Source organism: Balaenoptera acutorostrata, chromosome 3 (assembly GCF_949987535.1).
Source record: "Balaenoptera acutorostrata chromosome 3, mBalAcu1.1, whole genome shotgun sequence".
NCBI lineage: Eukaryota > Metazoa > Chordata > Mammalia > Artiodactyla > Balaenopteridae > Balaenoptera > Balaenoptera acutorostrata.
In genome coordinates this window covers 115119436-115146231 of record NC_080066.1, presented here as the reverse complement: position 1 = coordinate 115146231, position 26796 = coordinate 115119436, and the positions used below count along the sequence as shown (strand labels likewise).

General features: G+C 39.8%; 1 protein-coding gene across 3 annotated transcripts in view; it reads right to left on the bottom strand.

The window, feature by feature from the left end:
• NPAS3 (neuronal PAS domain protein 3) overlaps positions 1–26796 on the bottom strand; it is an 865587-nt gene that overhangs the window by 730844 nt on the left and 107947 nt on the right. The window contains exon 2 of one of the 3 annotated variants that reach the window (XM_057544365.1): positions 26317–26406. The exons of the other annotated variants lie outside the window; for them this stretch is intronic. Coding sequence (XP_057400348.1) covers positions 26317–26406 — 90 coding nt within the window. The remainder of the gene's footprint in view (positions 1–26316; positions 26407–26796) is intronic. 3 annotated transcript variants of the gene reach the window in all.

Sequence of the window (26796 nt, the reverse complement as noted above, 5' to 3'; positions counted from 1 at the left end):
TAAAAATAATTTAATTTCCCCAAATTTTACTGATTTAAGAAACATAAATGTGACATTGCACATTTGCATCATCTCCTTTCTCCCTATTTCTATGTGACTTCTACCAGGAAAGAAACAACGCTGGGAAATAACAGTTTGCTCTCCAGGAATTTCTTCTACCCCACCTTAAATACAAATCAACTTAATATTACAACAATTAGGTTATTCTAAGGTTTTTTCATTCAAAGAGAAAAATTCTGATAAAACTCTTAAGTATTTTGCTATTTCTTAATTCATATATAATTTTTATTGTTTTTGAAAATCTGCGGTTCCCATGGCTTTATTTTTTGGTAGAACATGCTAGTGTGCAGTTTACCAAATGATTCTCAATTGATTGATTTCCAGAAATAGCAATGCAGGAACCTCTCCAGAGGAGGAATTCTCTCAATATTTTGAGAGCCAATTCAAATGCAGTCTCCAAACTCAGAATAAACAGGAGAATTGTTGCTTCTCACATTTTATTTCCAAGCCCAGAGCCAAATCAGAACTACGTGCATATTACTAAGGAAAAAATGCTCAATTAACCCTATCCTTGGGATTGTGAAGCAAATGTACATCTAACATTTCCCTGATTAGTCACGGTTCCATCATCCAAGTAACAGAACTACCTCTATTTCCAATGAGGATTCTGGCAGTGAAAATAAATGAGACATTTCATATTAACTGATGCCTAAAAGGGCAAAAAACTTACTTCAATGTTTTGAGCAAAGCAACACTGACTCATTTTAAAACACTATTTAAGGTACTAGAAACTGTAATTAAATCAGGTCTTGAAAGTGCTAAGCAGAAGAAAAGTGTTAATTAGTAAATTAGTAAAAATACCATTTTTAGAGTGGAAAGCTTTCTTTTACCATTTTAAACATTTACAAAAAACAATTTCTCGGTAAGGCACAATTTGGAATATTTATGGAAGCTTGATTTATGCTTTCTTTAAAAAATAAATCATAGCATCTTTCATCCAATGAGCTCAATGCTCTGTAGAATACATTTTTCCTCCCAAAATAGAACAATATAAAATAGAACATAAGGCATCAGAGAGATAATTTAAATACAGGGCACAGGAAAGAGCATCTCTGGAGAGAGTGGGCATCAGCAAGACAGTCAGCCGACCGGGACTCATACATTTCAAAATGGTGTAGTAAGGGTATAAACAGAGCTTGCTCTAAAATCTCCTTCAGAACTTCGTTCAATTGTCATCTTCACAGTGAGGTTTTTTTCTGACCACCCCATTTAATACTGCAAGCCCCACTCCCATTTCTGGGACTCCTTAGCCCAGTTTCCTGCTCATGTCATCCCTACAGCACTTATCTCCTTCTTATGTATTCTACAATTGGTCCATTCGCTTCTTGTCTGCTATCCCCACATGAATGTACGTACCATAAGGGCCCACACTTTAGCCCCTTTTATCCACAGTTGCATCCCCAGTGCCTGGCACCTAGGAGATGCTCAGTAGTTATTACACGAATGAATAGCATCAGGCCTCTTTATACCAGACATCCAAAGCCCCGGACATCTTTCTGCTTGTCCTGTGAATTTGGAAACACTTTTGTAGAATAAAAATATCACAAATCAAAAATAGTTCTTGTAAAGGTATAGACATTTGAAAAATAAATATGTCATATATATTCAGTTGAAAATACTTTGTTTTGTAAGTAATACATTGCTTTGGATTAATCAGATAAAGATGAAAGTCAAGAATTTTGCCAACAGTGTTTCTTGCTAACATTACTCAGTTATGCCTTTCAGCTCAGTATATTGTATAGGAAGGATATCTTGTTAAAACAACTGTTGAAGGCAAGTCATGTCATATCAGCCACACTCTGTACCCTATGGGAACTCAAATGTTCCAAACTCTATGTTAATATAATCTTGCTGCTCTGCTGAGCTAAGGCAAAAACCAGTTTTTTGATGCCATGTAAGGCTTCATAAAAGTACCACATTATCTATATGTCTTCCAGAAATGAAGGAAAGCTGAGGTGAAGATTATGCTGAATCAATTTAGGAAGGTAAATATTGTGAACAAACACCATAAAATAACCTAGAAAAGGATTCCAACCTCCATTTATCAACTAACAAGACGTCTATACTCTTCTTGATGTAATTGGTAACATGCTATCTACAGAAAAACAAAATTCCCCCACTCAAGGGCTCAGTGGCTTTTCAGCACGAGGCTCTCCACTTTCTAAGGCAGGATTCTCATGCAGTACTCTATGCAGCTCTACAATTCTCCTGTACTTTTATCTTGGGACGTGAAGTCTTATTTTTGGTTATCAACCTCTATTCATTGAAATTGTCTGATGACAAAAAACAAAGACCCAACTTGTTTTTAGGTTTCCGGGGAGTGCTGAGGGAGAGGTAGCAATAGAAAGACAAGACCAGGGTTTTTTTCTCTTAATTAATGCTATTTTGAGTCTAGTGAGAAACAATTATAGACAATGTAAAAATGCATATTACCAAAAACTGCATGCTTGCTTCATTGGCTGAGGATTTTAAACGCCAACTCTGATTATTATATACAAACAGACCCATAGAGATGTGAAAGATTTGAAGACTAAGGTTAATTTTTTAAATAACTCAATGTGATTCCACCAATTAATAAAATACAAAGCTAAATCTTAAAATGTTAGAAGTTAGGCACAGTACAGATTCTAATGGACTCTGTAAAGACAGTTTATAAAAGAGTTACTAAATTATAAAGTTATTTATTAACATTCAATAAATCATTGCCTCCTTAAACAATATTTTAGAGAAGTTAACTTATGGTTGTAAGTTCTCCCCTTTTGCCAGCTTGGTGGCCAATATTTAGTATAAAGGATGCAGTTTTCCAGCTGTTTCTGTGGCTACTAGAGGCTGTGATGAAATGTGTTCCAGCAGCCTGCAGAGACTGGCAGGTGGACCAGAGACCATGGAAGCTCAACTAACGGAAGCAAGCATTAGTTGTACTACAGTGATATCAGCTTTGCGAGCTAAGGTAAGAAGAGAGAAAAAATAGCAAGTGCAGGACATACCTTGGAAAGGAAGGTCATGAAGAATTTTAAGTATACAATAATATCTATGAAGTTAAAAAGAAGATGATCTCCAAACAGAAGAAGAAAAATATTTTTAAATGATGCAAGCTTAGTTGCTTAACATACTGCTAACAGGACAGTCATATTCCCTTTCAGGATACTCAAACTCATGTTCTTTAAACTTGATGAAAATACAGAAGGACATTATGAAGAGCCTGTTAACCCAGATAGTTTTTAGAAATCAAACATCATTTTTAGCAGTAAGTGCACTAAACCTTGAAAGTCAAGTCAGAATTTCTACAAAAACTATCAGAATTCCTGCAAAAGGGGGGGTTAATGCTAGGATTTGTGCACTCCAATAATTAACATACCCTTATTATTTAAAAAGGTGAAAATCTTCACTTATACAATGGATAAGGGGGGCCTGTATATTGAGTCAAAAAATAAAATACAACACTTCAATTACAAAGTCTAAGGAAATTATGATTAAAATGGGATTTTTCCTTCTCTACTGTTTATCTAGATGGAGGTAGGAATCCATAAGAGTGTAAATCTTGAAGTTCATAGTCAACAGATCAGAAAAATGTTATGGAAAACCTCCCTTCAATATGGTGGTTGTCAAAAAATGAATACTAATCACACAAGCTGGTTCTGTCATTAGCAAACACATCTACATCATTGCTCTCATGCAGTGATCTATCTTTAAAAAATGATGTGTCATTCCTGCACCATCACCTGTAACGTGCATGTGTTATGTTTGATTGGCACCTTGATTCACAGGCAACATTTACTAACAAACAGAGTTGAAGGTCATTATTTGCTGATCACTAGTTCATGTTATCCATCCCTATCCTATAAGGTTAACATGTATTTGCTTCTTACATAATGAGATAAGGGTTAAGTGGTGGCCATTTCTTTTATAAGTAATTCATCTATGGAACCATTTTTGGCTGCCTATATATGCCCAAAAAACGTTTGCTATCTGATGAGTTCTTCTTGGTGCTCTATTGATATTTAATTTTTAAAGTATTTCCTGATCAAATCCTGTTGAAGAATGTAGGCAATCATGTAAACCACAGCCAGCATACTGCACCTAGGGCAGTGATTCTCAAACTTTCTGGTCTGCAAACCACTTTCATGAATCAGGAAATCACATGGTCCATCCACCCAAACCCATGTTCACATAGTAGCCCTTAAATAAATCTTGAAATAGTCACTGCTTGCCCAAATAGAAAATTTACATAGTCTTCTCACTTCTTCATTGTCATAACAGCCCGTCAGGTGGCCTCTTTCTCATCCACTCCACGCAAACACGGAGGCTAGAAAAATCCCACATACTCCACTATTCCTCAGCCCAAACCCTTCAGTTTACTGAAACCACATAAAATGCCAAATCCAAATTCTTCTCTTTTCCTTCAACGTCCTATAAAGGTCCCCTTCTCATTTCTAGTAAATTCTGAACAGAAACTCTTATTTCCATCCTCTGCCATATACAAACATGACTTGTTTATTCTCATCCAACAAGGACCAGCTTAAGTTTCAGCCTCGCCAAAAAGAGTTTCCCAATTCCCCACAGCCATAAATGCTCTTGTTCTCCTGGACTTGCAGAGAACTGAGAGACTGATACCATTCTTAAGGCACTTAACATTCTCTGTCTTGTAAGAAAAGCATTTGTCATACTCCATCCCTCATACTGATTTAATTTCCTTTGTACTATAGAGCACTACCTTTGGAAAACCACATATGTATCTGCATATTGGCTACCCTCCTAGATCAAGTATAAACTCCGTGCCGTAGGAACTGTGGACGTCCTGTTTATCACTGAATACCTAGGGCCTAGGACAATGCCTGGTACTTAGTAGGTATTCAGTAAACATTTATTGAATCAATAAATTATTCTATTTCTGAGTTCCACTGATGGCCTGAAACTTCTTGAGATTGAGGAATATCCACAGTTTCTCACAAAGAGATGATAAATATTTCCTTGACAAATGAACGTTTGCTCCTGAATGGAGCCAAATAACTTTCAAAACTACCATACCTTCCCCCAACATATTCCATTTCCCGCCAAACATTACCAGATTGCCTAGTAAGGGTAAAATGGAATATTAAAAGCCAGCAATGACGTCACCATCGTTTAAAAAATCCTTGTCTGGTGCATCCTATTTCCTGTTGAGGGTATAAACGTAAAATTCTTTTTAAGTTGTGAAAATTATTAGGAAATTTTTAAATTAAAATACTGATACATATGTTTTTATCATATATATTTATTATATTTTTATAATTTTCCTTATAACTAAAATACAAATTATAATATGGATCACAAATAAGTCTACATGAAAGAATACTGTGTCCCAAGGCTCCTATTCTATAAAGGCAGAGACTGGATGTTGAATTCACTACCTGTAATTTCAAGAAAACCAAAGGCCTAGGAGTACTGGCTCTGCTAGATACCATGCCATGTGGGCACGTTTCCACACAGTCCTGCCAATTCCTGCCTGACCCAGGGCATCCCCCTTGTTCCAGTTCTAAACAAAGATTTATGACAAATTATGTTCTAGCTTTGTGGTGTGGGTTAGGATGGGACCACCCGACACATGTTCTCTTGGAACCTCATTCAAATTTAGATTCTGAGACCCCTGGGGAAAAAGACAAGTACAGTAGCCCATACTGCTCTTTAAGTATTCAGTGTTTTTCTATTGTAAAGAAATTTCATGTTTGTTATATTAGGTTTGCAGTTTATTGTGTATTTTGCATGCATATTATAGGTTTACCTAAGTTTCATAATGTAATAGTGATCTCTAATACGTTATTTTGTAATACTTATCTAATCGAGACTATTTTCTAAATGAATTTTTAAATCCTTTCCTGGTTTGTTTTTTCTTGGGGGGCGGGGGGGTGGCACGGTGGGGATGTTCCCATCGATTAGTCCAGAACATTACAGTTAAAGAGCAAGAATATTAGTATATTTTCCACTGTTCATTTAAAAGCAAAATTGAAACACACTTTTAAAAAGATCCCAGTAAAGAATCTCTTCCTCAGAAATGTGACAGAAACAACATGTAGCTTATAGTTCTACTTAGCATAACCACTTTATAGTGTACTTCTTATTCAAATAATTTTCAGAATAAATTTGTTTTTAATTTTTTGGCTGTTATTATGTTGGTTGCATGAGATTAACACTTAAGTGACACATAAAATGAAGACTCCATCCAACATTCTTTAAATAATTTTGTCACTTTTGTGGTTCATAAATGTTTAACAGCAAGTAACAATGGCATTAATCCATGTAATTAAGGGAATTTAAAATGTAATTATACATTTAAAACATCATAAAATGCCTACCTTTAAACTATTGCTCTAGAGTGATAAGGAGATAGATTTTCATTGGTTGTTTTAATAATTTTAATTATTGCACTTAGTTTCTGGACATTTCTGTATTTCAACATGATGGAAAGACTCAACTAAAAGATTCACTCCAAAATGTGAACTTTATGAAAACTTCTGGAACTGCCTATTTGGCCACTGAATTGGGTCTCTCCTCAAGACCCATGAATAATCTAATCATGGTTTTTCTGTATCTTTTTATTATGACCATGTAAGTGGTGACCTAGAAAAGTTTCTTGAGAGCAGAAAACTGTCCTTTTCTGTTCAATCCCACCTATGTCTTTTTATCAAGTTCTGTGCATCTTCTTTGATGGAAGCTCAATAATGATAATGGTGTTGTTCCAAAGATGATAAACTATTAATTTACCATAAGGCTCAATGGCTGGATCAGAATCACTCAGAAAACAGCAGAGAGATTATGTAACAACCTTCTGGGTAAATGTCTCATGGGGGCAATTTGTACCCGTTAGGTGGTATGGACTAAATCTAGGAAAGAGGACAGATGCTGAAATTACTTATTTTCAGCACACACTAGACCAAAAATTCACTTTCAGTCTGCCATAACTGTCTAAATTCCACATTAGAAAAAAGACTTCTGAATCAGGATAAAAAATTAAGAGCACCCATACTGTTATATACTTCAAAAAGTTGTTATAAATATGCTTTAATATGTTTCTATCAACACAGCACAGTCTCTCTTGAGCATTCTTTGTGCTTTATCATCTTAAATATCTTGCATTCCTATTGGGCTAAACAGTCACCATTCTGCTCATTGGATAGTTGTAATTAGTCCACCACTGCATGAATGCAGGACCAGGTACAGAACAAAGAATGCAACCTCAGCTTTCCAACCAGCGGGTTGATGCTCTGACCCCTACGCCTTGTGCTATGATCATGAGTGATGGAGCTGTTCCGATGCAAGCTACTTTCAAATAATGATCCACAAAGTTAATCAAAAGGGCTTCCCTGTTCAATATTTACCTGTTATTCATTGACAGTCACTGTCTGCATTGCCATCTATGATGTATAGAGTGGGATCAGGAATACTGAGCTCAAACAGAACCTCAGTGCCTCGCTGAAGTACTAGGCACAATAAAAGCTGAATTAAGCTGCTCTTCAAACCACCCCTGACACTAAAGATGTCTGCATGAATTCCATAGCAGCAAAGCATTGCTCCTTCCTGGATTTGGAGCCCAAATTAGCTGCTGATAATAAGAGAAATGAAAGGATGAACAACCACATGAGGGGGGAAAAAAAGAGATATTAGGTATCAAAACATAAACATGGAGGGGAAAATAGTAATTTCCTGTACTTGGACAAAAAATTATTATTCCCTTCTTGATGTGATCTCCTTGCTTTTATGTACTAGGAAAGTCATATCTATCATGAAAATTATTTTTCTCATTTTAATACACATTCAACATTTTAAGCTAAAAAATAATAAGAAAATACAGATCTTTTTATGTGTTAGGTATTTAAAAGCTGTCTGTCAGTCTGTCAATCAAATGTACCCAGAAGGGGATGTTGACCAGACTCCATGTCCACCCCTGAAAAGAGACAGGTAATCAGACTGATCACAATACAATTCTCCCATTTTATTTGTTAACCATCAGCTAGAGAGCAAGGCTTAATACGAGACCTTATTATTCACATTATCCATGCAGCTTGGCGGGTTTGAATACAGGTGTTTAAAGGAGGAAAGTCATTCCAAATGTTAATCCTCTTTTAACTAATTTTTCCTGAACATTTACTTAGGAATGGTAAACAGTTTTTGAGCATTTAGTATGTACCAGGCATTGTTCTAAGTAAGTTACATGTATTAGTACACTTATTCTCCATGATAAACCCTATGAGAGAGAATATTATCATTACTCAGAAGAGAAAAATGGGGGACAGAGAGCTTATGTAACTTATTCAAGATCACTCAGCAAAAAACAGTGGAACCAGGGTTTGCACACATCAGTCTCCATCAGAGCCTGTACACTTACCCTCTACACTGAAGTTGCCTCTAATTGCCTTTAGCACTACTGAAGAGGTAAGACAATCACTGGCCTTTAATAAGCACCTTAAGAAGATTTGTGGAGTGAATAAATGAATTAACATCTCTAAGGAGCTTGCAATTTTATTAAGAAGATATTATCCATACACACACCCACATACTCTTTTATCCTTTAACTTTTATGAGTTTATGTCATGCCTCGCCACTCTGTGTATGAGTTTCTAAAAGTATATATTTACATATATATGATTGAGTGCCCCCAAACATGTGATGCAGAGTAAATGACACGTGAGGATTTAATCTTGGGCTCAATATTGACTTCCCTCTCTTTTCTATCCCCCCTCAATCCACTCCATCAGGAAATCCTGTTGGCTCTTCCTTCAGAAAACGTCAGAATCCTAAGTCTTCTCACCACCTCCACTTCTACACCATTGGTATGAGCCACCTTGCTTATGGTCATAGTCTCCAATCTGGTCTCCCTTCTTCCACCCTCATCCCCCTGAAGCATATGCTCAGCCAGCTGCCAGACTGATCCTAAAAATTACATTATGTCCCATTACTCCTCAATTCAAAAATCTTCCCAAGGCCCCATTTCAAGTAGAGTAAAAGCCAAAAGCCTTACGTGGCCTGCCAGGGTCCTATGTGTGACCTCCCCATCACCTCGCTGAACTGTCTCCTGCTACTGTCCTCCCTGCTCATACAGACCCCACCACACTGTCCTCCTTGTGGTCTTTGAACACATCAAGAACCCTTGAGCTGCAAAGCCTTCACTCTGCCTAGAGTATCTTCCCCTGCCTATCCAGATGCTTAACTCCCTCACATCCTTGTAACTCCCTCACATCCTTGTAACTCCCTCACATCCTTGTAACTCCCTCACATCCTTGTAACTCCCTCACATCCTTGTAACTCCCTCACATCCTTGTAACTCCCTCACATCCTTGTAACTCCCTCACATCCTTGTAACTCCCTCACATCCTTGTAACTCCCTCACATCCTTGTAACTCCCTCACATCCTTGTAACTCCCTCACATCCTTGTAACTCCCTCACATCCTTGTAACTCCCTCACATCCTTGTAACTCCCTCACATCCTTGTAACTCCCTCACATCCTTGTAACTCCCTCACATCCTTGTAACTCCCTCACATCCTTGTAACTCCCTCACATCCTTGTATCTCCCTCACATCCTTGTAACTCCCTCACATCCTTGTAACTCCCTCACATCCTTGTAACTCCCTCACATCCTTGTAACTCCCTCACATCCTTGTAACTCCCTCACATCCTTGTAACTCCCTCACATCCTTGTAACTCCCTCACATCCTTGTAACTCCCTCACATCCTTGTAACTCCCTCACATCCTTGTAACTCCCTCACATCCTTGTAACTCCCTCACATCCTTGTAACTCCCTCACATCCTTGTAACTCCCTCACATCCTTGTAACTCCCTCACATCCTTGTAACTCCCTCACATCCTTGTAACTCCCTCACATCCTTGTAACTCCCTCACATCCTTGTAACTCCCTCTCATCCTTGTAACTCCCTCACATCCTTGTAACTCCCTCACATCCTTGTAACTCCCTCACATCCTTGTAACTCCCTCACATCCTTGTAACTCCCTCACATCCTTGTAACTCCCTCACATCCTTGTAACTCCCTCACATCCTTGTAACTCCCTCACATCCTTGTAACTCCCTCACATCCTTGTAACTCCCTCACATCCTTGTAACTCCCTCACATCCTTGTAACTCCCTCACATCCTTGTAACTCCCTCACATCCTTGTAACTCCCTCACATCCTTGTAACTCCCTCACATCCTTGTAACTCCCTCACATCCTTGTAACTCCCTCACATCCTTGTAACTCCCTCACATCCTTGTAACTCCCTCACATCCTTGTAACTCCCTCACATCCTTGTAACTCCCTCACATCCTTGTAACTCCCTCACATCCTTGTAACTCCCTCACATCCTTGTAACTCCCTCACATCCTTGTAACTCCCTCACATCCTTGTAACTCCCTCACATCCTTGTAACTCCCTCACATCCTTGTAACTCCCTCACATCCTTGTAACTCCCTCACATCCTTGTAACTCCCTCACATCCTTGTAACTCCCTCACATCCTTGTAACTCCCTCACATCCTTGTAACTCCCTCTCATCCTTGTAACTCCCTCACATCCTTGTAACTCCCTCACATCCTTGTAACTCCCTCACATCCTTGTAACTCCCTCACATCCTTGTAACTCCCTCACATCCTTGTAACTCCCTCACATCCTTGTAACTCCCTCACATCCTTGTAACTCCCTCACATCCTTGTAACTCCCTCACATCCTTGTAACTCCCTCACATCCTTGTAACTCCCTCACATCCTTGTAACTCCCTCACATCCTTGTAACTCCCTCACATCCTTGTAACTCCCTCACATCCTTGTAACTCCCTCACATCCTTGTAACTCCCTCACATCCTTGTAACTCCCTCACATCCTTGTAACTCCCTCACATCCTTGTAACTCCCTCACATCCTTGTAACTCCCTCACATCCTTGTAACTCCCTCACATCCTTGTAACTCCCTCACATCCTTGTAACTCCCTCACATCCTTGTAACTCCCTCACATCCTTGTAACTCCCTCACATCCTTGTAACTCCCTCACATCCTTGTAACTCCCTCACATCCTTGTAACTCCCTCACATCCTTGTAACTCCCTCACATCCTTGTAACTCCCTCACATCCTTGTAACTCCCTCACATCCTTGTAACTCCCTCACATCCTTGTAACTCCCTCACATCCTTGTAACTCCCTCACATCCTTGTAACTCCCTCACATCCTTGTAACTCCCTCACATCCTTGTAACTCCCTCTCATCCTTGTAACTCCCTCACATCCTTGTAACTCCCTCACATCCTTGTAACTCCCTCACATCCTTGTAACTCCCTCTCATCCTTGTAACTCCCTCACATCCTTGTAACTCCCTCACATCCTTGTAACTCCCTCACATCCTTGTAACTCCCTCACATCCTTGTAACTCCCTCACATCCTTGTAACTCCCTCACATCCTTGTAACTCCCTCACATCCTTGTAACTCCCTCACATCCTTGTAACTCCCTCACATCCTTGTAACTCCCTCACATCCTTGTAACTCCCTCACATCCTTGTAACTCCCTCACATCCTTGTAACTCCCTCACATCCTTGTAACTCCCTCACATCCTTGTAACTCCCTCACATCCTTGTAACTCCCTCACATCCTTGTAACTCCCTCACATCCTTGTAACTCCCTCACATCCTTGTAACTCCCTCACATCCTTGTAACTCCCTCACATCCTTGTAACTCCCTCACATCCTTGTAACTCCCTCACATCCTTGTAACTCCCTCACATCCTTGTAACTCCCTCACATCCTTGTAACTCCCTCACATCCTTGTAACTCCCTCACATCCTTGTAACTCCCTCACATCCTTGTAACTCCCTCACATCCTTGTAACTCCCTCACATCCTTGTAACTCCCTCACATCCTTGTAACTCCCTCACATCCTTGTAACTCCCTCACATCCTTGTAACTCCCTCTCATCCTTGTAACTCCCTCACATCCTTGTAACTCCCTCACATCCTTGTAACTCCCTCACATCCTTGTAACTCCCTCTCATCCTTGTAACTCCCTCACATCCTTGTAACTCCCTCACATCCTTGTAACTCCCTCACATCCTTGTAACTCCCTCACATCCTTGTAACTCCCTCACATCCTTGTAACTCCCTCACATCCTTGTAACTCCCTCACATCCTTGTAACTCCCTCACATCCTTGTAACTCCCTCACATCCTTGTAACTCCCTCACATCCTTGTAACTCCCTCACATCCTTGTAACTCCCTCACATCCTTGTAACTCCCTCACATCCTTGTAACTCCCTCACATCCTTGTAACTCCCTCACATCCTTGTAACTCCCTCACATCCTTGTAACTCCCTCACATCCTTGTAACTCCCTCACATCCTTGTAACTCCCTCACATCCTTGACATAAAAATGTCATACTTTTAAATGGAGCCTCACTTATTTGAAACCATACCAAAAACTTCACCCCAACACCCCTAATTTCTTCTTAACCTGTGTTTTTGTTCCATAGCACTGACCACCAAACAGACTATGTGATCTACTTGGTTTTCAACATTTGTTGTTTACTGCCTGTCTCTAATGCCCTCAGACTTGGAGGGTGAAGATTTTGGTCTTTGTTCATTGACATATCCCAAACAATAGTTCCTAGTTATAGAACGTACCCAATTAATGTGTTGAATTAAGAGAGGAAAGAAACCACTGTGGATAAAGCCAAGGCACAGAGATAGTGCATGTCTTGTACCTAACACGAGAAAGTGGACACGTTTCACAGATAGGAGCAGAGAGTTTGGGTCGAGAAAGACCTTGGGGGAGAAGGGGAGGCAAACTAGAGCAAGACTGGTGGGTTTTAAACACTAAGCTATAGACACCATGTGGTGAGAATGAACAGTCAATGATTTTGAGCAAGGTAATATGCTAGAAACATTACTTTAATCTGATAACTATTTATAAGGTAGCCCAGAAAGGAAAATTTGTACTGCCTTGCAAGGTACTTTGTGTACAGTAAACTCAAGTACTTAATAAAACTGAATGAGCGTTTCCCTGGTGGTGCAGTGGTTAAGAATCCGTAGCCAATGCAGGGGGCACGGGTTCGAGCCCCGGACCGGGAAGACCCCACATGCTGCGGAGCAACTAAGCCCGTGCGCCACAACCTCTGAGCCTGCGCTCTAGAGCCCGCGAGCCACAACTACTGAAGCCTGTGCGCCTACAGCCCGTGCTCCACAACAAGAGAAGCCACCGCAATGAGAAGCCCCCTCACTGCAACTAGAGAAAGCCCGCGTGCAGCAACGAAGACCCAACACAGCCAAAAATAAATAAACTAATTAATTTACAAAATACTGAATGAGATGGGCGATAAGACAAGTAAGGGGGAGACTGCAACAATCTAGGAATGAAATAAGAGCTTAGATTAAGGATATGGAAAAAGAAGAGAATTATTTTTAAATCATGCTATAAGCAGGATATTTCAGACTAGAGAGAGGTAGAATAGAAGATGATTCCAAGAGCGAGCCTGATAGACTAGAAAAATTAAGATAAAGCAAAAGAAGTGCAGGGTAGGAGAGGAACATTCTAAGGAAGATGTGGAGATCTTTTCTGGGAGAACGGCTGCCCTGTCCTGGACAGAGCCCTAGACTGGGAGATCAGGAATGTCTCTCTTTGCAGGAGGGCCAGGCCATACCGCCACCGTGTGAAATTCTTCAAATCTCTTAATCTCTAGGACTCGAGGGCTTTTTGTTTGTTCGTTTGCTTGGTTTAAGGTTTTTTCCATGTAAAATGGAGATAAAATACAGTTCACTGGGTTGCTTTGAGGATCAATTGGGAAACACCGAGAAGTGCTTGCAAATTTGTTGGCCTTTAGATGCAGAGGTTGCTATACAGTGGATCACAGGCAGAGACATCAAGCAGTTTAGAAATATAAAACTTGAATTTGGAAAGAGGTAGGGCTTGATATAAAAGTTTCGGATTCATCCATTTCTGTGTGATAACTGCAGTGCAACAGCAGATGAAGTTTCCAAAGGGGAGACCTAATTGCCTCCACACTCGAGGGTACACAGCTGGGAACACAAAGGACACTGAATGTTTCAAATATAAGAAACTTCCCTCCTCTACAGGTAAGGCTTGAAGTTCCTCAGAGTCTTATTCTTTTGCAGCAATAGATTTCATTAGACTAGCCTTCAGTAGAGGATGAATGTTTTCCTGAGGAAAACTATCATCCTGCTCCAAAGGGCCACATCATTCTGTTTAAAGGGGATAAACTGCTGGGCCAGACTGACTCAGATTATTCTGCTATAAATAGGCACCAGATGAAACTTTATTAGCTGTGTAAACTGAGCAACTGGCCTACCGTCTCTGAGCCTTCATTTTCTTCAGTGCAAAATTAGTATACTACTTACTTACTTCAAAAATGGTTATTTGGGTCAATTATCATAATGCCTAAAAAACCACAGAACACCACAGTTGGAACCTGTTACTTCCTTTCCTTCTGATTTCAGCTAATCAATTACCACATCGGTATTACTGGATATGGTAAACCAGCCAACACAGAAGCAAGAATGGTGAAACTGAAGCCTAACTTCACTATCAAGAGTTAAAACTTCTCTTGTCCGCAGAAGGATCAATTTAGCCTCACAATGAAAGGCCTCAGCGTCAATGGGTATTTCCTTTTGATGGCAGAATAAATCCAGCTGTATTGTCTATGTCTCAGAGCCTCGAATTTTGAGGACACTCTGTACCACAGCAGTCATTTGTGTCCTGCAAATTTCTCCTGAACAGAGCCAATAAAGGTATTTGTGGTGCAAGTGAACCAAACTTGCCACTAGATCCTTATAAAAATACACAACTGGATTTCCCTGGTGGCACAGTGGTTAAGATATCCACCTGCCAATGCAGGGGACACGGATTCGATCCCTGGTCCGGGAAGACCCCACATGCCATGGAGCAACTAAGCCCCGTGTGCCTCAACTACTGAGCCTGTGCTCTAGAGCCCGCAAGTGACAACTACTGAGCCTGTGTCCACAACTACTGAAGCCCGCATGCCTAGAGCCTGTGCTCCGCAACAAGAGAAGCCACTGCAATGAGAAGCCCATGCACCGCAATGAAGAGTAGCCCTCACTCGCCGCAACTAGAGAGCCTACGCACAGCAACAAAGACCCAACGCAGCCAAAAATAAATAAATTTATTTTTTAAACATACGCTACTTAAAATCTGCCTGCGCATAATTTTAGTTTAGTCTCCCCTTCCCCAAGGCATTTCACAAGTGCGATAAATTAAAAAAAAAAAAAAAAAAAAAAAAAAGACAGAACAGCATTCTTCATTCCTACCAGCCTCACATAAATTGTTACTAGCTTTGGGCAAGCAGCATTCAGAAAAGAGGGTAAACAATCTTGCTATCAGATGAATTTATAGATCGTCAATTTTACAAGAACTCAAGAATTTCCCCTACCCTCCGCTTTCATCCCCACTGGATGTGTCTCCAAATCTCTCCTTTTAAAAACATGGTGACGTGACCACCACTGCTTTCACTGATTTTAATTCAAGACTTAGGACACCTGGTGAATTTCTCCAGGGGATGAGAATTGGAGCTGCTGCTTACTTTCCCCTTGCAAGCCACCAAGTAGTTAGGCAGTCCCTGGAAAAGCTGCTTCCCTGGAAGTGAGCAAAGACCACCCTGTTATTACAGGTATGCCCCGCTTTTCTAAAGTTTGCTTTACACCACTTTGCTTTTATGAAAGACTACATTAGTACCTGTTTTCAATAACTGAAAGAAATCAGAAGAAGACTTTCACATGTGGGGAAAAGGCAAAAGCGAAAAGAGCCTACAGTGTTTGCTTTGCGGTGAGAAGTTACAGAGGCAGCGAGCTCACCCTGAGCAGTGAGAGGCAACACCAAGTTCCTTCCCCAGGAACTACGCTCTGCATCTCAGCGTCAAACCCTCATAGCTTTGAACTGTGTTTGTGAGCATGTGTCTTCATCTCCATTTATTTTGTGCATCTGTTAGCAAAATGGGTCCTAAGGTAATTGCTTCTTCACTTTACATCATTTTGGCTTACAAAGGCTTTCCTAGGAATGCTCTGCTTTCTGATGGCAAGGGAATCCTGCACTGCAAATGTTAATTCTTCACCAGGAGATCCAGCTGGTGTCTCAAGCACACGGAATGGGAGACTGTGCCCCACACAGCCATGCCAACTCAATTTCACTCCTAAATCAATTTTGTTAGTGTGGTTGGAGAGTGGAAGCAAAGAGGAGAATCATCAAAAACATCGTGCACCTCTTCTGGTTTAAAGGCCAAGGCATGCAATTGGCTGTGATTCACTCTGAGCACCTCTGACAGGCAACAGTCAAGGAAATGAGGCTGTTATGGAAGCTTATGTTGGTTGAAATGCAAGTGATGAGAATGCTAGAGAGAGAAACAGGCCTCTCGTCATTGGTACCTAATGAGAAAAAGCAAGGAGTGAGGCCCTATATATAAAATCTTCTATATAAATACTACTGCATTTAGCATTTATTGCAGGGAGCCTTTATAAATGAGCTGAAGGAAGGGAAGGGAAATTAGGTTTTAAATAAGATACAATGATAGTCTATTTAATCACATAAATATCAAGCGCTCAATTCCAAAGAATCCTCACACTAATATGTGAATCACAAAGGTCTCAAGTTGGCCAACAGAAAATCACTCAAGTATACTTTCCTTACACTCCGGTTATTGAACCAAAATCCTCCCAGAAACCAGACCTCTCTCTGCTTTGAGAACTAGATGAAAACATCTCAATGCTGAACACAGTAAGTAGCATTCTTTTTAAGCAACCTAAGGATTGATGTAGCAGATATGGCATGTGAGAGAATGAGTTTGTAAAGTAGCCAGAAAACTCCGTCTAATCACTTAACGGTTACCTCTCATGCATGTACATATTCTGATCTAAAAAAAGCTGTATGGGACTTCCCTGGTGGCGCAGTGGTTAAGAATCCACCTGTTAATGCAGGGGACACAGGTTAGATCCCTGGTCCGGGAAGATCCCACAAGCTGCGGAGCAACTAAGCCCGTGCGCCACAACTACTGAGCCTGCACTCTAGAGCCCGCGAACCACAACTACTGAGCCCACGCGCTGCAACTACCAAAGGCCGCACGCCTAGAGTCCGTGCTCCGCAACGAGAGAAGCCACCGCAATGAGAAGCCCGCGCACTGCGACGAAGAGTAGCCCCCGCTCGCCGCAACTAGAGAAAGCCAGCAACGAAGACCCAACACAGCCAAAATAAATAAATAAATAAACTGATTAATTTTTTTAAAAAAGCTGTACGTTTTCTCAAGCCCACTATACCCTTCTCACCATTAGCGTCATCCTCTAAACTTTCTACTTTTCAATGATGGACTCTCTAGATAAAAATACTGAGAGGATAGAGAAGGATTTTTCTGCTGAAAATTTTATCACTAGTTCTTGCTAGAGTTCTCTTGTTTTTTCTAACAAAAGAATTTAAATTCCCCACACAAGAAAGTAGTAAAAGTTCAGAAAGGAAACACAGACTGCAACAGGAAAAAATATACATTGTGTAAGACAGCAAATCTCTGCAGAAACTAGTTTCTATATGGAAGTCGACTAGTTTCCAACTTCCCTTAAATAAGCTGCTTGTGGACAAATTAGAACACTTGGCCCCAGATATCTGCCAGCTGAAGCAACTTGTGGATGGATTCATAAGGAAAACCTATATATGTGGATACAGAACTATCAAAGATGACATGCATATAAACACAATTATATCTAAGGATAGACACCAAATTGTTAATGGTAGCTGTCTATGGGTGGTGCGATTACAAACACTGTTTTTTCCTTTATGTTTATATGCATTTTCTAAATGCTCTGGAATGAAATGTGTTGCATCTCTATTCAAAAAGAGCTTTTCCAAGAGAAAACAATGTAACTAATCTAGGAATCGCAACCCACCCCCCAGGCCACCAACCCAGAGCCATGGCATTGGACTTAATGAAAGCTAATTCCAAGAATATCCCCTTAACACAAGTTGATGTCCTGCCACAGTGTACTCGATAAGCTCCAAAGTAACACAAATCCAAGGTCATTACTGAGCAAAGGACAGGGAATTCCCTGAATCAATAGACAAATACATGGAAATAAAAGTTCTGAGTAAAGTTGAAAACAATCTCTTCCCTTGGTTGTTGTAAGACTATTAAGGGGGGTATGCTGATTATGTATCTTCTCATTTAAGTGGATAAAAAAATCCTGTTGCATTTTTTCTTCTGTAAGCTTATACATACTTTTAACATAGATCATAATACTTTTTAAGTGGCATTTCCATTTTAATGTATTTTCCACTGGAAGTTTAAGAAAATATAATCTTCCTAAGCATATGAAATTTTCTGGTGTATGAAATTAACAGTGATCCTGAATATTCACTAAAGTTCACAATTATTCCTTATAATGGAATACTGTAATTTGAATGCTATGAAAGTGGAAATTCTTGCATCTATATTACATAACACATGGTAATAAATGGTAAATTTAACATACAACTCAGGATGTGTTCCTTTAGGAAAGTTAAATTCCTCAACATTTCCATAGTCATAATGGCTTATCTTCCTGGAGGCTAAATGATTATTTCCATTTTGTAAACAAGAGCTCTATGAGGTGAATAGTTGTTCCCTAAGTTAGATGAGTAACAAAGCACTGCTCATTTAGTTAGTTTTTACTATATGCCAAGCACCATAGTAAATGTTTTTGTGGTTTAGACCTTACGCTCTGCAGTCAGACAGACTGGAGGTCTAATGCAAGGGTCAGTAAACTTTTTCTGTAAAGGGCCACACAGGAAATATTTGAGGCTTTGTGGGCCATATGGTCTCCGTCACCACTACTCAACTCTGTCATGGTAGCACAAAAGCATACATAGACAGTGCATAAGTGGATGGGTGTAGAAGTGTTCTAATAAAACTTTATTTACAAAAACAGGCAGTGGGAAGGGGCAACAGATGTGGCCAGTGAGCCATAGTTTAGTGATGCTGATCCAAATCCCACCATATCCTACCTTCTTAACCTTGAGTGAGCTACTCTATAAGTTATCTGTAAAACGGTGGTAATAAACATACCTAGTACCTACGTTTATTGTAAAGACTTTTAAAATATATATATTAAGCTATTAGCCCACTGCCAGACATCAGTATCTGGTAAAAGATTAGTAATGTTAGCCATTATCATCATCTTTATCATCACATTGATCCTCAAAACAACTATGAGATAATTATCATTTTTGTCTCCATTTTAGAGGTGAGAAAACAGAAGCTTAAAGAGTTAAGTAACTTAGCCACTGTCCCACATCTCATAGATAATTGTGGGGCTTGGATCAAACTCAGATCCATTTCCAGGAGGTTTAGCTTTCTCTAGCAATGATTAAATATTATTGCGTGGACTTGTGGATCTAAATTAGACTAAAGCATAATTCTTCTACTCTGATGCATAAACTAAGACCAAAAATTCACTAAAGACACCTTTACAAACAACACACAGAACAAGCCGTTCTTAAGGTGAAGAGAATTTATTAAAACCACAGTTTATAGATAAGTTTGCTCTATTATTTTTTAAATCTGGGCACAAGCACATCAGTCTCTGTCCCTCTCTGAAACCACCCGTTAGCGATTTTGAACACTGTAGTTGAACAGCATGCCTACAAAAGGCTCATTGTAGCTCTATTCCTGTAACCTTGACCTTTACTTTCTGTTCTCAAGTTTCTAGAGTTCTCATACATACTGCAGGTGTGTCACTAACCAATTATTTTTAAAAATCTAGGCAGTCACTTCTCTCATAATGAAAATATACACTCTGGTGAAGCCAATTAATATTCTTTCATTTTAAATCATGCCTCCTGTGCCTGTCCATTTTTACTCTCTGGCATTCCTTTATCTTGAATTACAAGTGGTCTGTGAGGAGAAAGGCAAATATGGAGCACCTCAAGCCAAGAAAAGCAGTGAATTTGTGGATAGGTCCTGAACTGGATTTCATACTGGGAGAGTCCTCCAAGATGTTTATAAATCAAAAATAACTTCAAGCTAACAAACACAGGATGACTGCACACTCTTCCATGTAAAGCACACTAAATAACTTTCTAAACAGAGGAGGCGCTGAGGCCATGGGCCACTCCGCAGCAGGTTTCCTGCCTCAGGCCTAAGCTTCTTCCAGAGCTGTTCTCTAACAGGCAGTCCGTTCCACACTCCGCCCCTCCTGAAAACCCCTCCAGGGCCCCACAAGAGGGCAACCTACCAGATGCCTTTGCTCCCCTTTCTTCTCCAACCTTAACTGTCACCTTTCCCCCATCCCTCCACTCCTGACATGTGCCATTTGTGATCTGCTACACAAGAAATACTCTTCTTTTAGCCTAAATCACCACCTCAGGCACCCCTCCCCCAAATCAGGTACCTCCTCCACCATGAAGACTCCAGGGCCCACCTTGACTACTAAAAATACCTCTTGCATAGCACCACTTCCACAGTTTGCACTCATCTCACCAGAGGCACCTCTCACATGGAACCCCGATTACTTGTTTACATCTCAGTCTTGTAGGCTTCTGGAGGGCAGAAGTCTCTTAGTCACCTTTGACTAAGTCAGTTTGTGTAAAATAGCACCTGACTCGTGGGTGGCAATCAAAATACATTCGTTAAATGAATAAATTAGTTCCTTTTAAAGCTAGTCCTAAATAATACACTTTTATGCCATCACATTACCAAGATATGCTACTTCAAGTCATTTGCAGGCAAAATCATTGGTGTGATGCTAAAATTAACTGGGAGAAACCACCAGAAACCATGCTGAGGTCTGAAAGGCATGATGTGGAAATCAGAATTCATTTGGATGTTGAAAGGCTTGAAGCAGTTCTTGCTACAAAGTTCAACGTCTGTTTAACATGCAGATTCTATTAGAGCTCTTTATGAAGTTCACTGTATATTTCTCTTTTCTCAATTCTTAGGTATTTACTGATCCAAACACAACTGGCGTAAATTATTCTAATGTGCGTGAGGTGGGGGATGAGGAGCCAGTATATAGCAATCAATCAATCGGGTTAAACAACCAGTAAAAGAACTTGCTGCTGCCACTGGAGCCTCCTTGACCTTTCCCTCCCCTTCAGCACTGGTGACCATCTATCCCCCAGCAGCCTGCCTGCCAAGGCACCTGTCTTGTTCTCCTTAATTGGGAGGACACGTGCAAGTGGTTAGTACTCTGTCTGGCACAACACAGCAGATGAAGACTGGTGAATTTCTTTTCTTCATTTATTCTCCTCCTCTTTCTCCTGGACCCTGTTAATTCCTTCCCTCTTCTGAGTCTGAATCTTCCCATTTCCAAACCCCTACCTTCGTGGCAAAGGCCAGCCTCAATACTGTCCCGAACAGGAGAACACCCTCCTTCTGGGTTTGCCCCTCCAGGCCCAGGTTAATTTCTCCAATCCCTGTCATGGTGTCTGAAATTACTCTGTTGGAGAAGCCACCCTTTTTTGCTTGAATTCTTTACTTGGAGTTGCTTATTAAAATTCAAATGGAAGAGTAACATTATCAGTTAACAACACCTGATCCGCAATGAGGGGGACAGACAAAAATGTATGCCCCGCCTCTTTGGGGAAAGGCCCAGGCATGAAACACTACCCAGGTATCCAGGTGGAGTGAATTTCACAGAGGAGGATGATGGGCTTGGAATGGAGAAGCCAGGAAACAAAGACAACCCTCACAAACTTGCCAATGTCTCCTTCTCTTTAGGTGATACCTGTCTAGTCAATTACAAGCACCTTCTCAATCTTGGCTGCACTTTGAGACTAGGAAGCCTGCGTTAAACCTCTTGGTTCAAAATAGGTACAGCAGCGCCTATTGACATGGCATAGCATAGGCTCAATAAACGTCAGTAACTTACGTTCCAGTCTCCCCAGACTCGCCTTAAAGCTGTGTTCAACAACAGTCATTTCAAGGATGCCCAATCTTCCTCGAATCCCTCTACAGCAGTATCCAACCAGATAGCTAAATTGTGACAAACTTTAAGGCCCTCAAGGTCTTTCTCAGCTGACTCTTTCCTACCTAGTTATCTTTCCCCACAATCACGTATTAACACAGGTAATTTGATGAATTTATTGCTACAATTCCATCTCATGTCTGGGGAAGTTTCCTTTCCTATGACTCAAATATTTTCTTGTCTTTCTCTGAAAATAAAATTTAAAGTTATCATAATTATTATGGAGGGGGATATCTTTTTTTCCAACTCTCCATACTACTTTTACTTTTATGATTGAAAATATTAAAAAGTAAGACAACTGTTTTAATTACAAATAACCGTGTCATCTCCCAATCCAGTCTACTACTTTATAGATGGGTTCACTAAAATCTAGAGATACTATTGCAAACTATAAGGAGAGCTAAAAATGGAGAGAGGGGTCTGGGATCTAAATGTTTCAGTACTTAGCGAAATGACAGCTTAACATAAAGCAATGAAATTTATAAAGTATTTACAATGTGGTTAGCATTCTTGAAAACACTGTATTCCTACCCTTTGCCAAAAAACTTAATATCACCAATTACAATTTGAAGTTTTAAACTGTCCATGTCATAGTCATTTAATGTAAGAAGTTAGGGTAACTACCATTATTCTGAAACCATAAATTATGGACATTTTGAAATAATTAATCACACATTTCATATTCCTATGCACTTTAAACTTCAATATCATTGAAATGATTTAATTATTTTAATAATTCCCAGTAACATCTAAATGCAACATATAAAATGCTTTAAAATGTAAAATAATTCACAATAATTATAAAGCCATAGAATTACAGTTGGAAGGAATATCACTCCTCTTAAGCGATATATGCTGGTAAATATTTAACAACTACGTGGGGGTAGGAAAGCGTCTAATTTGCAGCATTTTCCAGTTTCCAGAGTGGAAATACTTTGCCCAATTTCAAGTCACCAGTATGAGGTCAGGGGTCAAAGAGTTGGAAAGCTGAGCATACAGCCTGCTCTCATGAGCCTATCCAAGTTGGCTCCAGCACAGCCTAGATATGCGAGACCAGACAGTCCTGAACCCTTTCCACAGACTGACCATTGCTTTATAACCCACGGTACCCTGAACACTTACTGCTGTAATACCCATACGTCATTATGTTCACATGTCTACCTACCACTATAGTGGCTTTCAATCTTTTTTGGATATAAAACACAGTGACAGGGCTTCCCTGGTGGCGCAGTGGTTGAGAATCTGCCTGCCAATGCAGGGCACACGGGTTCGAGCCCTGGTCTGGGAAGATCCCACATGCCTCGGAGCAGCTAGGCCCGTGAGCCACAGCTACTGAGCCTGTGCGTCTGGAGCCTGTGCTCCGCAACAAGAGAGGCCGCGATAGTGAGAGGCCCGCGCACCGCGATGAAGAGTGGCCCCCGCTCGCCACAACCAGAGAAAGCCCTCGCACAGAAACGAAGACCCAACACAGCCAAAAATAAATTAATTAATTAATTTAAAAAAAAAAAAAAAAACACAGTGACAAACACATTTTAACTGATAACCACCCCCCATGCACACACATACATGCAGTTTTAGGTGCACATACACACACACATAAAAACCGAAAGCCTCACAAGATAAAACACACTCTTCCTAAGTGCAATGCACTAAAATTTTCTATTATCTTCCATTTCATTTTTAAACATCTGATCTTGATCCACCAAATTGGATTCATACCCCAATATTCCAGTAGGGCCCCCCAAATTAAAAAACAGTGCTCTACTAGACGCTAAGCTCATTGAAGATAGGATTATATGTCTCTTGTTTATGTCTAGCCCTGTGTCTAGTAGTAATTATTGAGGCCCAAGAAGGTTAAGTAACTGCCCAAAGATGAACCTGCCATCTTTGATGAAAGAGCCCTCAAGGCAAGTGATAATTCATTACACAGAATCAGGATGTTCATGGCTTGACACGGAAAGCTAGAGGGTCTTCTAAGACAGACACTCCTTCAGCAGAAATTAATGGAAAAGTTTTTTTTTTAATTGTACTAAAGCCATCAATGATGGAACTTTGGCCGTTTACCCACGGTAGCCTTATGGCCGGCACTGCCCGTCTGCCTAGGATGACTGGCAAATCTGAGCGATCAGCATTTCTCTTTTACTGGTAATGTTCACCCCTAAAAAGTGTTGAAAAGATACCCATCTTTTTCACAAAATATTTTCAATCCTCTAGGGAGAGGACCTATATAAATGCCGATTAATATTAAATATATTATATAGAATATACATACTCCTATATATAATATACATTAACACCAGCTTTCCAATAACCAGCAGCCAAAGATGTAGCTGGAGAAAACACTCAGGAAAATAAAGTCAGCATCCACAGCTTTTTCTCTTCAATGTGCTCTTGCACCACATGCTTTTTTTATAGGTGCTATTAAATGTACACTATAGTTTCAAGACAATCCAGATAAGCATCTTCACTAAAATACACAGCACCATTAATCATCTCAGTGACAATGCTCCAATTTAACATCTTGGGGATTTCCTCCCCTTCTTCATCATTTATTTGCCAATATTTCCTTGTTATGAATATCCCCCTAGTGACTTTCTCTGGCAGTCACAGCTGTGCTGCCTACTGTGTCTACCTTGACTACAAATAACACCAATTCTTAAAAAAGCAAGCCCTTCAGATGACACCTACGGTTAGAAGAGAAGCCTCGCTGTGGACTGAATTCCTGGAGACGGAGACGCCATCCACACTCTCGCGAGTTTAAACAGACAAACCTCAGCCTCTAAGTAGATAGGAATGTCAGACACGTGACACTGGCTTAATTACAAATGAACAACAGTTGGCTGAATGGTCAACAATTAACGGCTGCTTTAATACGGCCTTTAAAGGACCCCCTTCTTCTACAGCAAAAGGCTTCCTCAAAGTATCCATGAATCACAACAAAGCCACAAAATCACTAACAAATTACAGAAACCTGACCACCAAGAGCCTCAGTAATTATGACTCACAGATAACAAGAATTTTCAAAAAATATTCATCAGAAAAAAATCTGCATTATAATTACACTAATTCTGATGGAGAGAATAACACTATCTAGACAACAGATTATCAAGAAATAAAGCCAGAGATAAATAAGTTGCAAAGATACAGGAAAGAGTCCCAGTGCCATCCATTTTGCATCCATTTCAGAGAGCATCCTCCAGGGGCTCCAGGATTTCTTGATATTTTATAAAATGGAAACCATGAAAGAAAACGCTCTACATCCAATTGGAGGAGTAAATAAAAGTAGAACTCACCAGCTTGTATTCAGAAAGGAGGTTTAAGGAAAAAGGGTACTTTTTTCAATAATGAAACTCTATTGCAAAAGAAGAGTTTGAAGACAAAAACACACCAAAGTATATTTGAAAAGTATATCCAGAAAGGCTAATGCCTTCAGTGAAATTATGTTTACCTTACTTTACATTTTCTATAGGGGGATTTAATTAATTAAAAGTTAATGTTGCTTCCATCAATATTTCATAACTTTTCTGGAAAGCATAAATTTTTTTCACTTTGGGGAAGACTCCAATTTAGATTATTGTGTTAGACAAACAAAAACCAAAAACTTTCTTCTTAGCAAAAGCAATACAAGTCAAGCTAAGATACATTAAAATGCCTTTCCTTCCCAGAGCAGAGTATTTATTTCAGTGGTAGTAACAACACCTCGTTACCAACAGTGCAGATTCTGTTAAGTAATGGAGCAAGCAAATGGCAGCAAAGCCAGAGGACTCAACTTCAATTTAACTGTCCTGTAAGGTACATAGTAATTAGCTGCAAAGCTCTGAAATCTTAGCTAGCATGTTAAGTCTGCTATATGACAGTATAATTTGACTTCTTAAAGGATTATGCAAATTACAACTCATCATTCCATTACAGGACTGGAAAAAAGTGACAGCTAATTTATACATAACACACCTTTCAAATCCCTAAGATGCATAGCACCTGTGCAATGTATTTTGCAGAGATTTTCTTGCATATAAGTACTTGTTTATTGCAATATAAAGAAGCTTACCTAAGAGGTTTAATATAGTCATTAAAAAAAAAAACTTTTAGACCACAATTTCAAAAGAATAAACACTTTTTTCTGTCTTGATTTCATAGGCAAAATTTTTGGTTGTTTTTGTTTGTTTTGTTTTGTTTTGTTTTTCCCCACTAAATTAGAGAAATATAAGGTTTCAATACAAGGACATTTTTGAATAGCTGGCAACCACAAGCACTGATGCACGAGCCAGAAGGAAGACTCACAAAGATTTCAACATACTTCTGGTAGGTAGATTCACAGTAGATTCCGTCATATCTGTAGATTTTCCTACATTCTGATTGGTTGGGCAGAGGATGCTGGGCAGTTATTCTGTAGAGGTATCAAAAACAGATAGACATGACTAGAGGTTCTCTACAGTCAACCGGAATGCAGGATAACAAGTATGTTGAAATTTAATATTATTTGCTTTTTTATGCTTTTGAGCTACATACATAAAGCAATGTGTACATACAGTTTAGAACATTAACTTCCACTTTTAGAAACCTGCAGGCAGAGAAAACTTTTTTCAGTTCTTCATCAGAACAAAACAATCTTTTTTTATCTCAGAGTCATAAAAGTGGAAGGAAAGAAAGACATAAGGTCTAAGGCTTAACTCACTCTACAATCTCCATGGTTATATGCTAAAGGAAATGTTAAAAACAAATGTCATTAGTGTTTTTGTTACAGGATCGTCATTAATTCAATCATGCATTACGACTG